This window comes from Cervus canadensis, chromosome 23 (genome assembly GCF_019320065.1).
Source record: "Cervus canadensis isolate Bull #8, Minnesota chromosome 23, ASM1932006v1, whole genome shotgun sequence".
Classification (NCBI taxonomy): domain Eukaryota; kingdom Metazoa; phylum Chordata; class Mammalia; order Artiodactyla; family Cervidae; genus Cervus; species Cervus canadensis.
In genome coordinates this window covers 55729098-55744684 of record NC_057408.1, presented here as the reverse complement: position 1 = coordinate 55744684, position 15587 = coordinate 55729098, and the positions used below count along the sequence as shown (strand labels likewise).

The window sequence follows — 15587 nt, the reverse complement described above, 5'->3', positions numbered from 1 at the left end:
CAGAGGGCAGTTCTGTGGTGACCAGAACCTCTCCTGTGATTCCAGGGGCCCCCCACCATCACGTCCAGGTTTCCCTGCCTTCCAGTCACCCTTTCTCTGTTCTTACCGCCCTGGTGGTTTTCCTTTGCTGGACCAGTCTGGTGGTGACAATCTCAGGGTGTGACGTGTAACTGAGAGCAGACCCACGAGAGTCTTCCGTCCTGGGGCTTCTGTTGGTGCAGCTGCTAAGAGATCCTCTTTCTCTCGGAGTTGCTGAACTAGTGAGAGCCTCTGGGGGCCAGGGCTGCCAACTCTTAGGATCCTGTCTGAGAACCGAGCTGCACAGGGCAGCTTTGATGTGTGTGTGTCCCGGACTGTAATTGCGCTGGACGCTGGCGCTTTCCCAGTTAGGAGCACCAGCAGCTTGCCTGCTTGCTTCCAAGTGGACGTGTTAATGCACCTCCCATCACTCACGGTGGGCAGAGGCTGAGCAGGAATGAAATACCTGTCAACTTGCAGTCTCTCTGGGGTTAAGTATTTACCTTTTGAATTAAAAATTGTTACTGTTGTAAAATACATGCAACATTCACCATTTAGTGGTGTTTTAAGCATAGAGCTCAGTGGCATTGCTACTGCTAAGTCACTTCAGTCATGTCTGACTCTGTGCAACCCCATCCCTGGGATTCTCCAGGCAAGAACCCTGGAGTGGGTTGCCATTTCCTTCTCCAATGCATAAAATTAGGTACATTGATATTGTTGAGCAGCCATTACCTCCATCCATTACCAGAATTTTTCATCTTCCCAAACTGAAACTCTGAACTGAAACCCATTAAACACTATCCTCATTCTTTCCCCAACTCCTGCTCACCATGACTTGGTGTATCTATGAATTCGACTACTGTGGGTACCTCATGTAAATGGAATCATATAGCATTTATTGTTTTTATGACTAGTTTATGGCCCTCAGCATGCTGTCCTCACGGTTCATCCATACTGCAGCAGGTGCCAGAATCTCCTTGCTTCCTAAGGCTGAATAGTGTGTGGATGAACCATTGATGGACACTTGGGTGGTTTCCACTCTCTGGCTACCATGAATAAAGCTGCTGTGAACGTGGGTGAACAAATACCTGTCCAGTCCAAGGTCCAGCTTTCTTCCTGGGCCTGCACCCAGTGGTGGGATTTCTGGGTCACATGGTAACTGGTTAACTCCCTAAGGAACTGTCAGGCTGGTCTCCACAGCTACTACAGCAGGCTCCAATGTCCAACTTTTTAAAAAAAAAATATTTAATGGAACTGTGGTAATGCCGGGGAAAAAGCTTAAGCCATTAGCCCATTTGCTGCAGAAACATTTTAGCTAGAAGCTTCGGCTTGAAGCAGTTCTGTCTTCACCAGCACCACCACTTCATAAACTCCTGGTCTGTCAGTCTGATAGCTCAGCTGCACCTCAGTCCAGGGTGGAAACGGCCTTTCCCACCTTCCAGGGAGGGGAGTGGGCAGGCACATCCTGAGTGTGGGTAACCTGTTTCTTCACACCCCCTCACCCATCCATTTTGGTGTTTTTAGCAAAAATGAAGTCACCTTTTAATCCTAATATACTGTTGCAGAGAGGCTGCAAGGCCGTTGTGCACTCACAGTGCATCCCAGTCAGATAAATGAGTGGCTGTTTGACTTGCCTTCCCCCTGCGCCCCCCGCCCCTGTCCTCTCTCCAGGGGAAACTTGCATGAGCCATTAGGAACTAAGGCGGAGGGTGCTTGAAACAAGAGGTTGGGACAGGTGCCGTTTTATAAACACTTTATTTCTTCATCATCACCTCATACAGATGCTGAGGTACCACCCTCTCTTTCCATTTGGTATGCTTGTGACTTTTTGTGGTGGTTTTCCTTAAACAAGAAAATTTGGAGTAAACACTGTGTATTGCCAGTTAGTCTTCTAACAGTAATTTTAAAATGCTGTTGTATCGTCAGTGCAAGAAGACAACACCAACACTACAGTACAAGGGGGTCACACGATGTCATGGCGGAGGGGGTGAGACCACAGCAGGGTTATGGACATGCACCCAGAGACGTGCAGGTCAAGAGGAGCAGGTGGACTTGCAGCCCAGCTGTGGCCTCTGTGCCTTTCCAGATGCTGCCCTCTCTCCCCTCTAGGACAGAGGAGATGCCTTGTCTACTGGTTTCATGGTTTTTCATTAAGAAAAGTTCACTGACTCCAACAGGCTGAAGCATTTCAAAAATTCTTAAAAAACAAGAACACTGACAAAATAAAATTAACTTAAAACACACTAATTCAACGTGGAAATAAACCAAAGCAAAATGTTAACAGTGCAGATTTAACAGGCAGTCAATATTGCGCGTGAGGGTGTTCAGAATCTCTTACAATGTACATCTTTAAAACTTTCATTTTTAATTTATTTATATCATATTTACCTTTTAATATACTTTGTGTAAAAAAGATGGAGACAAAAATAGTTTTCTGAGCTATGAAAAAAATTAAGTTCTTACAGGCACATTTACTGTTTCATTCTAGAAACATCTCAGGTTCACAGGTTGAACATTCAGCAGCTGTGTTTTTGTTTTTGTTTTTTTAAAAAAAACATTCTTTGACCTTGGGAAAATCAGATCTCTCCTTTTGGGGCAGAGTTCAGTTGATGATGAAGGTGTGATTATGCAAATTACAGTGAATTATTCCGGATAATCCATGCCGACCTGCATCACACGTGCGGCTTCTCCCCAGGCGGCTCCTCATCACCGAGCTCCTCCAAGGAGGTGGGTTCTCCGGGTGATGGAGCTGGTGAGGCAGTGGCGGGGTGTGGGGCCCAGCGGGACGGAGGGCGACGGTTTGCTGGTCTCTCGGGCCTGGAGAAGCAAGGCTCTAGGGACGGAGCAAGTGCGGAACAAGGTAGTTCCTTCAGAGCCGAGGAAGAGAAAGACAGGGTTACAAGAGGGACAGGTCCTCTAGGAGGGCTCATCCCCCACACAGACTTCTCTAAGACAAGTGCAACAGCCCAGCAGGTCTGAATGCTAATATATACATTGCTCACAGAGAATATGTTAAAAAAGACTACGAATTCAACATGAATGACCATTGCCAACAGTAATGGGAAGATAGCAAATTATGATGAAAACGTGGCATGAGATGGGTATGTATAGAAGTGGCTTTGGAACTGGGCTGCAGCGAATGGAAAGGGGAGTCAGAGGGGCGAGTGGTCTGCATGGCCTGCCTGGGCATGGTCCTGCCTGGCCGCGCACATCATTTCGGCCTTCTGAAGCATCTAGTCAGTTGCTGTGGCCAGCCTCCCTGTGCCTTGGTCTGTGGGCACCCCCAGAGGGCCCTAGGATGCCAGCCGGCTGCATCAGCAGCGGGCTCACCTTCAAATCAGCTCTGCTGCTGCTTGTTCCAGGTGGACTGGCACTGGGTGAGATCCCCACAACAGGGATAGAACACTGCAGCCAGGACAAAGGACACGCAGACTCAGGATCTGCGGGCACAAAGGTGGGGCAACTGTGGCAGGAGGAAGTGAGTTCTGTCCACCCAGACGACACCCACACGGCCGGAGGCTGAGGAGGGAGACCATGGTGGTGAAGAGCACGGAACAAGGACGTTCAGAGCCACTCCAGAAGTAAGTGGAGGGATGCGAAGAGATGTGATGAGCACAGCAGAGACCACACAAGGAGCACGTAGGCAGCAGAGTGAGGAAGAGACAGGGGGGAGAAGGTGTCGGGCAGAGCACAGGAGGGTGGGGAGTGGTTGCTGCCCGGGGCCAGCAGAAAAGAAGCACTGACACACGATGATGCTAATGTTGCTAGTTCTGCTGATGGCTTTTTACATGACTGCAACTTTTTATGAGCCCCAGCAGCAGAGCTCTTGTACTAATGGAAACCATGGCAACCAGAGATAGCTTGTCTATGAAAACACCTCAGCACCGAAACAGCAGAAATTAAAGGGTATGGGAGACAGCGGTTGAGAAGTCTGCTACTGCTCTGGGTCTTTTGGTGTCTCAAGAGGTGTGTGTAAGTGTGGCAGGGGTAGAGTGCTGGAGTAGGGTTTTGGACAGCACTGTGGCCCATTTCTGCCTGGCTGATGCTGAGTGACAGGGGTCTGTCTGTGCCGCCTCTCCACTCGCATTTGTGCGTTCCTGCGCAAAGAAAGGCTGTGTGAGCATGAGTTAAGGGGCCAAAGTTCCCCTTCACGTCACACCAGCACTCGGGAGCAAAGGATGCTCTCTTTTCCTGAGAAGCCCCTGCAGTGGAATAAGTTAAAAAGATAAGAATTCAACACGCCTGGCCAGTGCCAACACTAATGGGAAGACAGGCAGTAATGGGGCTCTCGTCCTTGGAGCACCTCTTCTAGAAAGGGCTGTTGTAGCCATTCTGTCATATTTCGTGGGCTCAGGCTTGGTCTCTGAGAGCCAGGTGTATTTAAGGCCAGTGGATAAGGGGAGGTAACTCCTTGATCGGAAACAAGGCTGGTGTTTTCTCATGCTCCTCGACTAGGGCTCTGAAGGTGGTTCTGCAGTTTTGGGGCAGGAGTGACTGTTGTGTGTTGACAATGTTGTCGAGCACTTGGTCACCTGTGGTGACCCCTAGAAGGTCAAGACATGTTTGTATTTCTTCCCTCTCGTGTGGTTGTTGAAAACAGAGAAAAGCTTCCTGCAGAGCACATGGCGGTGCACACATGCCACCACAACGTCAATTGTCGGTGAGCAGGCACAGACCACGCTCTGCTCAGACCCCGCAGGCTAGTCAGTCCCCTCTCAGGCCACTGTGCCTTTCCTGCACAGAGCATTCAGCACTCAGGGGTGTGTGTGGGGGGGCATGTGGGCCTGTCCAGGCTGGCCATCTGTCCCTTTAGATGGACCCTGGGCCATCCCTGACCTACCCAACAAGCTCTGCAGACAGTGGAAAGAAGGAAGAAAGCACTTACGGAGTGAGGCGGGCTAGAGTCCCCAGGGGGCAGTTAGTAAGACAGTTTGGTTCTGGACAGAAGAGACAGACAAAAGAAAAGAAAGGCAAGTAGGTTGGAAAGTATTTTAAAAGAAGAACAACAGTAAAGGTTTAAAGTCAACAGGCCCAGGTGGCAGCTCCAGGGACAGCCATCCAGAGAAGTGAGGCTCAGCAGAAGTGGGCATGTAGGCCGGTCCGTACCCAGCCACGCAGGAGAGGGCCCACGACAGAGCAGCCTCTTCCTGAGCTGCCCGGTGGCACCGAGCATTTCCAACACCCTACAGCTGCTGGTTTTGAAACAGAGCCCATTAAACAGCAAGACTGTCTTAGTCACAATGACCAAATGACTGAGGCCCAGACTAAAACTTTCCCTTCAAATTTTCAACTGAGTCATGTTCTCCTCTCTACCCCAGCCCTCCTGTTCATAGCCTTGGTCTGCATTGTGCTATGACTCCAAGAGAAACAAAGGAGCAAGTAGCTTGTGGGGTGATCCTGAGGAGAGAGGGGGAGTTTCCTGCAGTGCCCGTTCCTGGCCAGGGGCCCTCCAACACCGTGTCTTGGGGTCACCATGAGCACTTGTGGAAGATGACCCATGGGCTCAGAGGAGGGCAGGGTGGAACAGAACTTGTTCTGTGGAGTTTGGAATGAAAACCCAGAACTGACACGATCTAGAGAGGGACTCATTTAGTAAGTCAGCTCAGGTGAGGAATAATCCCCTGAAATCTAGAACAAGCTATTTCCCACAGCGAAAGGAAGAAGACCATGATATCTCAATACTGTCCAGGGAGCTCCATGCTGGTCTGAACCCCTGACACCGGCCCTGGGCCCCCTTTAAATCAGCCGTCACCTTTTCTGGTAGCAAAGAGACTTGATGGAGGACCAAAGGGTGGGGCTTGGCTTTGTGCCTGAGTGGTGTGATCCCATTATTGAGCCATTTCCCTTATAGTCTCACATTCATTTGTGACTCAGCATTTTTAGCCTCCAAAATGAAACCCATTTTGTGTCTAATACAAATGAGTAATGCTCTGGGCCCAAGATCTCAGTCCCGGAAGATGGGGCGCTCTCCCTACTAGATCCCCTGCAGCAGCAAAACACTTACCTGAGGGTGGTTTAGCCCCGCTGTGGGAAGGGTGGGGTGACAGAAGGCACCACCTGTCACCTGAGCACAGGCAGCCGCCGCCTCAGAGCACACCGGCAGCTTTCCCGCAACCACGTACCTTTGACAGGCATGGGCCCCAGACGATCAATATTAGGGTGAACCACAGAGCATTGCCCTTCTGAAGGTCACTGGCAATTTCACATGGTTTCATCTACTTCAGATTTAACTCTGTGTTTTGAATTACAGTGGGAAGCCGCACATTACTTATCCCTCTGTGGGATGGGTGGATGGCAGGGGGCTCAGGTGACACAGAAGTACACCTCTTCCCCTCCTCAGCTTTCCTCTCCTCACTTGTGCAGCTGAGCTGCAGGGCCTTGGGAGGGAGCAGCCAGGGAGCCAGAGGGTGTCTCTCTGTCTCACCTTTGCCATCGGCTGACTGCCTGACCTGGAGAATGCCCACGGGGGTCTGGACTCCACTGCTGGGGAGGTTTTGCATCTGGCTTCCTAGTGGGTCTACACACAAGGGTGTCTGACCAAGAGCTGGATATGTCCTCCAGCCCCACTATTTTGATGCCTGGCATTATCATCTGACTTTGTTTTGCTCATTCCTGCCGCAGAAACAGGAATTGATTTTTAATTTTAAGTGGTGTGGTCCAGTTATACCACATGTGGAATCGTGAATAATCTTAGGGGCATATAGGGGCATATAATGATGATAATAGTAATGTGTGATAATATTTAATGTGTGGTCATAGGTAGCATAACAGTAGGTGAGGTGTAAGGGGGATATTGACAGTAATCTAGTTGTGTGAAGGCATACTGTTGACCTTATCCATTCGTCTCACCTGGTTTTACTGCTCAGAGAACTCTTGCACACAGAGAAGGTAACGGGATATGTGAGACATAAGCGTGCTCTCTGCACTTAAGTCAACACTGTTATCCACACATTCTTCTTGTAGGTCTGACGGGAGGTGTCCTGTGTCCACCCTGTCAAAACCTCTCATCCACACAGCTGGAGCAGCAAGCCTGATGCTGTGCGCACACGATCCCAGGACACAAACTCATACAGAAAGAGGGCAAGCAAGACCTCAGGTGAAAAGCCCAGATGAACAGACAACCATGGGTCACTGAGCCAGAGAAGAGGACCCGAGTCGGTCCCTGAGCTACTTAAAGAACACCATCTCCTTGTCTTCAGAGGATCACTGAAAGTGGTAAGATGAGTTTCTCTTCTAAGCAGCAGCAGCTCAGGGCTTGTGTTCTTGCTTATTCTGTCCTCCCAACACCCTCCTGAACTCAGGTGACCTGGTACACAGCCCCAGGGTCCCCCTTGCCCGCACTGAGAAAGACCAGGGGTGGGGGCATAGTAAGGGGAAGACTGAACCTCCATTACCTCGATGGACCCTGGCTCGGCCTTGACTGCCGTTTCTCCCAGGTGGTTGTCGCTGCCGATGTTTGTGGGGCTGTGGGCAGCCTGCCTCCGCTCCTCCTTTAAGGCATGTTCCAGCAGCTTCCTGTGGAGGATCCGGGCCACGTTCTCGGTGAGTGTGTAGCCAGGGGGAGCGGATAAGTCCTGCCTCAAGGGCGTGCCCTCTCCCCCCTCCTCCCTGCATGTCTCTGAGCCGCCGATGGGGCTGGGTGAGCGGCCCCGGGAGCTGGGGCTGGTGTCTTGGCCTGGACCCAACTCCGGCCGGGGCTCGGCTGAGCGAGACCGACTCGCAGTCCGCACCCCCTTCTGGAAGGGGTCCTGCACCACGGGGCTGTGATCGATGATGCTGAAGAGGCTGGAGAGGCCGTCGTTCATGGCGGTGTGCACGGGGCTCTCGCGTGTGGTGGTGGAGCGGGCCCAGGCTGACTCGCCGCACCCCTTCTGAGCCAGCCCTGGGGAGGCCCTGCTACTCGACTGGTCCATTCTGGGGAGGGGCTTCCGCTGCAGCTTGGGAGACCCGTACTTGGGGGAGCAGCATGTGCGTTCAAATTTGGCCTGCACCTTCTCAATGGCAGGGGCCACCTGCCTGTTCCTGAGGCCGCGGGAGGGAGAGGACGCGGGCGTGGCGCCACCTCCTGCCTTGGGTGTGAGACACTTGTGTGGGCTGCCCCGCAGGGCTTCCGTCTGTAGGCCAACACTGATGGTCTGGATGGTCTGTGTCCCTGTCGTCCGGGACCCATTAGTCTGGCAGGCTATGTCCCTAACCAGAGGCTCTCCAGGGCTGGAGCAGGCGGTGCTCCTGACCGAGAAGGCTACCTCCTTCATGTCGTCACTCAGGTTTCTGGGCAGCTCCAGGCTGTGCAGCGGGGAGGAGAAGCTGAGGGTGCTGTCGAGGGGCCGGAGCCCCCCCTCCGTGTAGTTTCGGGGGTGCCTGGAGGGGGCACAGGGCCACCTGCTGAGCACATGTTCAGAAGGGCCCCCCTTGGCATCCCCGGGGCCCCCTCGGGCCCTGCTTTCGCCGACCCCTGCCACAATGCCATCCAGCCTCCGGATGGCAGGGGGGCTGTGCAGCCCCCTCCCCCCAGCCTGCTCAGCACAGACGAGGTTCCGCGGGGGCTGCTTCTGGCAGTGCTCGGGGTTGGTCACGGTGTCCGTGGTCAGGGTGATGCTTGTGGTGAGGTACCAGGCGGTGTCGGAGAAAGGTTCGGTGCTGACTTCGGTCCTGTCCGCCCAGGGGTCTGGGGGCCTGTCGTCCCAGCTCTTGCTGTTGAACTCCTCGATGTACTTGAGGTCATCAGGGGATAGGGGTGGGGTGACGTCCTCCTTGCTGCAGGTGGGGGGTAGGCCCTTCTCTGGCAGGAAGGGAGAGCCATCCATCAAGCGCTGGAACTCAGACATGGAGGACACAGACACGGCCCTGGGGAAGGCGGGAGGAGCGGTGTGAGCTGTCACCAGCTAGGGAGCCACGGCCCCGCGACCCCGAACCCAGCGCAGCCCACTGCCTGCCTGTGTGCGCTGGGCCTGACAGTCTCCGCCCGGGCTGACCCTTTGGGCTCTTACGGCTCTGGAATTGATGCAGGAGCCTTGGACTGGTCAGATTTTACTCCAGCTGACTTTCAAAACTGGGAGGGGCATGGCGCTCCAGGGTAGTTGGAGTTAAGCTCCAAGTGTCCTCTGCACTGTTCTGTTTCAGCCTACAGCGGCAGGGAAGCCTGGTTGTGGCCTGGCCTCTCCGTTTACTGACAGGCACCCTTGATGCTGAATCTGCAGGAGTTTCCTGAGTTCCCTGCCTTAGAGCAGATGTGACTGCACCACAGTCCTAGTCCAACCCCGATACCAGCGTGGTGGGGAAGAGGAGAGGCCACCACAAAGTAACTGTCAAATGACGTCTCCTGTACCCGCTGGCCTCATCACTATCGGCTAAAGCACTCCCAGTCTCCCAAGGGCAGTGGACGGTGTGAGCAGGCTCATGCCTGTTATCAACACCATTTCACACAGCAGTCCCCTCTGGGCTCACTCCTCCCCCTGCCTTCTGCTCCATTTAAACAGATTTGCTTATATGGGCCTTTCCAGACATGTCCCACCATTACATACATATGTGGTTACTAGAAAATGATTACAAACACCAGCTACTTTATATTTACTTCAAGGATTACTCTTGGAAATACTGTAATAAGTCCTCCTAGGAGAGCTTCTAAATGGTCAATCTAAAATGTCTCATAGCGTATCAAGAGGGAGTTTTTTCCAGGCTTTAAATCAGAAGAGAGGGGTTTCCATGAACTTTTCAAAAACCGTTTAACACAGTTATCCCCTTATATACACAGCTCTCACCACAACACTAACACACATGAACACAGCACTGGCTTTTTCGATGTTAATCATCTAAAATACCGTGTAATAAAGCAACTACTTAGAGTAAAACTTCTGGGTAAGTCAGTTTTGACTGACTTAGTCAGTCACGGTGCACTGCTGTGACTATAGACTTTTAAGACCAGGAGGTTTTTCCTGCAGTAGTCTACTGTCATTTCATCAACCTTAACTTACCTTTGAAGATTTCCCTTGTGATTTTCTTCTTCCTATAAAGAAGAAATAAGTTCACCTGAATCAGTCAGTACTGGCAGATTTGGGGCTGCTAAGGGGTCTGTTTTGCTCTTAGGAAAGCATAAAATGTATGTGGAAGCCAAGTTTGGGCCAGGAGTGCCTCTGCCCCTCAGCCCTTGGAAGTTCAGTAATGACACCAGAATCCAGGGGACACGAGGGAGGGCCTATGTGAGCAAAACTGGCTTTAAGCTTTGTCCCAAAGTAGCTCTTCTGTGTTTCTCAGAGGGCATTGCTGTGTCTGAGCTGCCTCATTAATGACAATGTGTGAGAGAGGAGGAGTGAGGGTTGGGAGGGAGAGACGGAGGAGGGTAAGTCGGGGTAGATGTCCCCTGGCCTCAGCCTGGCTAGAGAAGTCAGCATGAAAGGCACAGACACTACATAGAAAATAAACAAGCTACAGGATATGCTGTATGGCACAGGGAATGCTGCCAGTATTTTATAATAACTGTAAATGGAGTGTATAACCTTTAAGATCTGAACCTCTATATCATACACCTGCAACTTAACATTGTATATCAACTGTACTGCAATAAAAAATGAAAGAAAAAAAAGCCAGTGTGACGTCTTTAGGTAGAGCGCTCTTGGTGTTTAAACGTCGCCCTTGGGCATTGGGAAAGCTACTTACCTCCGCTAAAGAAGAGAACTGCATACATGGTTCTGAGCAAAGGACACCCTTATGCAGACCCAGTCCGGATGGAGTGAGGCCCCAGCCAGCAAACCCCTCAAGGATCCCCCAGAGAGCCCTGGCCACTGCTGTGGTCAGCATGGGGTCGGGACACGGCCGCTGGAGTCCCCTGGGGTGGCATGCTGGTGATGTCACCTCTGCTGGGTTCAGAGGAGGAGGAGGTCCCTACTTCCAGCAGCACTGCCTGACGGGCACCCCCATCTGCTGAGCGTGTGGGACAGGTCAGATGACAGGTGCAGCCACTGTGAGACCAGCTCACAGGCAGTGATTCTTAAAATCAGTCTTTAACCAGGAAAACCCACTGCCATCCTGTAGGGATTTCTGCACAGAGCTAAGTTTTCCCCTTTACTGATCTCAGTTCCATAGTTTTCTAGTGTTCGATTTTCTCCCCTTTGCATAAAGAAGGTATTTATTGTATGTCATTGGTTACTGACATTTGCTACTTCCAATGTGAAGTACTTTCTTTAAAAAAAAACAAAACTTTGTTCTGTTATTAGTATGTTTTCTGGAATCAGTGACTGTGCTGTAATTTTAAGGAAATTGGCAGTTCTGCACTTCTGGGATTATCTTTTTCCTCTTGGATTTCACTGGACAACCCCTGCTCCTGAGACTCCTATTCACATGGGACACAGGCTCTGAATTTCTGACCTTGAGATAAGCAGCCAAGTGCAGCAGGGAGCCTGGGGTCAGGACCACCCCAGAGTGCTCACATCATGGAAGGTTCACTTTTACTAACCTCAGGGCCACAGTATGCAGCCGCTCGGCCAGCTTCCCAACCCCTCACCCTCTGTCCTGCAGGTGACTAGACCCAAACCCAGGCTGACCTCACAGAAGCAGTTCCTGAACTCCCTCTGGGGCCCGAGGGCCGGGGGCGCCTCTGACTCATCGTCCAGGGACAAGGTGTCCAGGTAGAGGTTCTCCCGTGCTGAGCACCTGTCCGATTCCTTCAGCTTGGACAGCGGCCGGTCCTCAAATGCACTGGAGTCTGTGTCCATACAGGGCCACATCCCCGCAGGGCAGGGCGCCCGAGGGCTCCCTGGGTGGGTACAGGGGCGGGCATCCCCCTCCTCTTGATCACAGAGGAAACTGCCACCTCTCCAGGGACTGTTTTCTTTCTGCAACTGAAGGATTTTAAAAGTGAAAGCAGCCTGAAGATAGTGAGACATCTTATGTTCTTAAAGTTCTGGTGTCAATTTCAAAAATAACACCATAAATGCTTTAAAAAAAAAAAATCACAATTTTATCTGGACTAGAAACATCTGCATTAACCACAGGCAAGTCAACTCCTTCTGTAGAGAATATGTTACTGTATGTGTAACTGAGTGCTGTTCTCATGGGAAATCACACATTTGTTTTTAAAATCTAACATTGCCAAATGACACATTTAGAAATACCTTTTTGCAGTTACCTTCTGAATGTAAGACACATTCAGTGGAAAGCCATCAGTGACAGCAGACTTCTGGGGTGAATTTGGTTTTCTTAAATAGCAAGGTTTCCTAACAACAACAAGAGCATGGTGTCCAAGTCATTTGGAATGGGTCCTATATAAACCTCGCCTGATCGCCTGGGTTACAACCACTGGGTGTTGAAAACAGCTCACGCTTTGCTTGAGAGGATGAAGATTTAGCTACAGAGGTAACAAAGATCTGGTGTGACTAGAAGTAACATGTGAGCCACAAAGACTGGAGTTGTACTTTTCCCTGACCTGGTAAATGTAAGCAGCAGCAGTGGTGGAAACCACGGGAGACTGGAGCTGCTGTATTGTGGCTAGTCCTCTCAGTATCCCCACCTCTTAGATGGGTGCCTCCCCTCTGGGACTGCTCGAGGACTGCAGGGCCAGGCCCACCCTAAAGGTCCGTGTTCATCAGTGGGACTACCACCAGCTCCCCTCAGGCCTGTGGGAGTCCTTGGGCCTGGGCACACTGATGAATGCCTCATCTCTTCCCAGCGCGGGGGGCCTTCAGGAGGAGCCCATGGAAACACGGGGACGGGCAGGGACACGTATGCAGGCCGCACTGTCTCCTCTCCTCCTGTGCTCCCCTCCCAGCCTCCCCTGAAGCAGTAGGGAAATTCACAGAATCCACTCCCGTGCTCCACTGTGCCCGCCTCTGGACTCGTCTCCAAGGATGGCAGGGTGCTGCGATGGCGGCCGTAAGCCTTCCCTTGGAAGCGCATTTGTTTTTTTTTTTTTTTCTCGTTTATGTTTTAACAAAGCCTCTGTCACAAACTACATCTTGTGTCCTAACCCAAGCCTTCAGCCACAAGTATGTCACCGGGAACAAAGCCATATGGAGCTATGGGGACAAAGGACTTCTCATTAATTTCTGAGATGGGTATCACCTTTGTTTTAGGAGGAAGCAGCCAGACCTTAAATGTTGGAGTTTTGAGGCAGGATCCCAGTTGAATCAGGGAACAAGCAAAGTCACCCTGGGTATCCGCTCAGCTGAAAACCCTCTGCTGTCTCCACCAACCCCGCTGACATAGTCCTTTGTCATTTTCAAAGGCCATAAATCCTTTCTTTAAAAAAAAAAAAAAGGAAAGCTTTTTATTATTCATCTATGTATGTCAGTGTGATTTAGTTTCAACATATCATCTCCAAGCTATTTCAGGCACAGAATTAAGATTAAAATCACATCTGAAACTGTAAATGTGCACGGAGGGTGCGTGTGAAGAGGGGGAGAATGACTACAGTGGGGAGCTACGAACCAGCACATTCTCACTTGGCAAAGCGGGGTGTCAAAAATAAACCCGGGCAGCCAGGAGCAGCATGCAGTAGAGCTGGTAAGTGTTAGGTTCCCTAAAAATGAACTGGAGTGGTTTTAGCTGGAGGTGTCTGCTGCCAAGATGCCTCTGCAGCGCTGTCACAGAGTAAAAGGCCCTTAAAAGGATAGGGTTTCCTAGGAGAGTCATTTCAGACCAGCCACCAGCACCTACTGTACTTAGAATCCTGCAGGAGAACAACTTCTAGAGCAAACAGTGCCTTGGGGCTTCTGTGGTCACCCAGATGGTAAAGCATCTGCCTATAATGTGCAAGACCTGGGTCTGATCCTTGGGTCAGGAAGATCCCCTGGAGAAGGAAATGGCAACCCACTCCAGTACTTTTGCCTGGACTATCCCATGGATGGAGGAGTTGGGAAGGCTACAGTCCATGGGGTTTGCAAGGAGACATGACTGAGCGACTTCACTTCTTCAAATAATACAGGCAGCAAAACACCCTTGAGAGTGTCCCCTTACCCAAACTGTTCACAGGAAAAAAGGTTACTTTGTACACAGGTTTTAATAGAACAGCCTTTTTTGCTGTAGAGGCAACTAATGTAAGGAAGTCACCAGAAGAGTAACAGAATGATTCTAGAGCTTTTCCTTCAGGTTTTTAACAGAACCAAGTCCTAGGGCCTCTGCAGGCTCACTTGGACCTGATGATTCACAGGAGAAATGTGATGTAACTCCAGAGAAGTTAACCCTCACCGTTAGGTCTGGGCGGAGACGAGCTGCCAATGCAATAGACAGTGTGTGTTAAATGACTTCTACCACATTTCCAGTCATTCATCACATAAAACGCCTCACGAGGCACAGAAATCATGTAGGAATTCAGTGCCACCGCACAAGTATGAAGCATGTGTTCTCGCAGTGGAAAATGGATTTACTGTTACTCCTCTCACCATCTGTCTAGGCCATCACAGACAAGGTCACACGGCCCACCACGTAGTCAGATATCGAGGGGCATATGTTATAAAGGGCGCTTGCCTGCATGTCCAGTTTATCTGTGGAACATGCAGCTAAAAGTTAAATGAACGAACAATAACTGACAGACCTACACACACTACACACGTCAAGTCAGTTTCCTCTTTTATAGAGAATGCCTTTAACTGCTTTTCCTAATTTTCAGGATTGGGTACTGTGATTTTTTAAAATGTCAAATACTGGGCTGGATTTATTTTTGAAAGCCACAACTGCACATCTGAAGCATCAACAAACCCTCTTCTAAAAATAGCAGTGAACTCAGGGTACAAATATGTGGGGTCCACCACAGATTTCAGAAACAGATGAAGGAACACCCAGAACCCACATCTCACTCAAGTCCATTTGCTCAAACATGCTAACCTGGAGGACTAAAGTTCTGAGGCTGTCACTGTGGTAGAACCATGGCAGTAGTGACAAGCTGGAAATGGGGTTCAGCCCCTGCCCACTCACTTTCCCAAAGACGGTCTTAAAGTGCTGTTCATCCCCAGGACATCAACTCTTTAAAGGTGAACATCATCAGACGTCTTACTAATTTTTCCTCTATTAGAAATTACCTTCATTCCCCAAAGTAAGATGAAGCCCTTAGAGATTTGCTTCACTTACATCCAAGGTTATATCCATAATGCAGCCAAGAAGACAAGAGCAAGGAGCCTAGAGCTGATGGGCAAAGGAGATGTTGACCATGGTCTTGCTGGGGTGCAGGAGAGACAGGGAGTGGTCCTGGAGGGAGGCCAGGAGGGACCCTCCAGGGAGGGGCCTGGAGGAGCTGTGACACTAGTTAATATTGGGTGAATCTATGAGCACTTTGTCAGAGTACATGCTGCCTCTCCCCCCTGACTCCCACCCGACAGCTGATCTCTGCATGGAGCACAGGCACACCATGGGTTTAAGACAGGAGAGTCTTCTCAAGTGTCACATTCTAGGCCAAACAGGAAGTGGCCAACCTTCCTTTGATAGAATCTGGGGAATTCTGAAATGAGCCAGATCACCTACCAGTCTGGGTGACTCAGCTGTGTGAGTAACCGAACCCAGGAAGGACGTCAGGCCTCTCTATCTGCAAATGCACTTGCTGCTTCTCAGGGGTTCTTCAGCCAAAAGCTCCTGGTTCTTTT

The 15587-nt window shown here is 50.7% G+C and overlaps 1 protein-coding gene across 7 annotated transcripts in view; it reads right to left on the bottom strand.

The window, feature by feature from the left end:
• Nucleotides 1-1756: 1756 nt before the first annotated feature.
• MTCL1 (microtubule crosslinking factor 1) overlaps nt 1757-15587 on the bottom strand; it is a 111579-nt gene continuing 97748 nt past the window's right edge. For 4 of the 7 annotated variants that reach the window (XM_043443791.1, XM_043443785.1, XM_043443786.1 and 1 more), the window contains 4 exons: nt 11559-11855; nt 9993-10024; nt 7413-8865; nt 1757-2885 (listed from right to left, as the gene is read on the bottom strand). In XM_043443791.1, coding sequence (XP_043299726.1) covers nt 2691-2885; nt 7413-8865; nt 9993-10024; nt 11559-11855 — 1977 coding nt within the window. In that variant the 3' untranslated portion in view covers nt 1757-2690. Of the gene's footprint in view, nt 2886-4903; nt 4956-7412; nt 8866-9992; nt 10025-11558; nt 11856-15587 lie in introns of all 7 variants that reach the window. The other 3 variants (XM_043443787.1, XM_043443788.1, XM_043443789.1) reach the window with 2 other exon arrangements.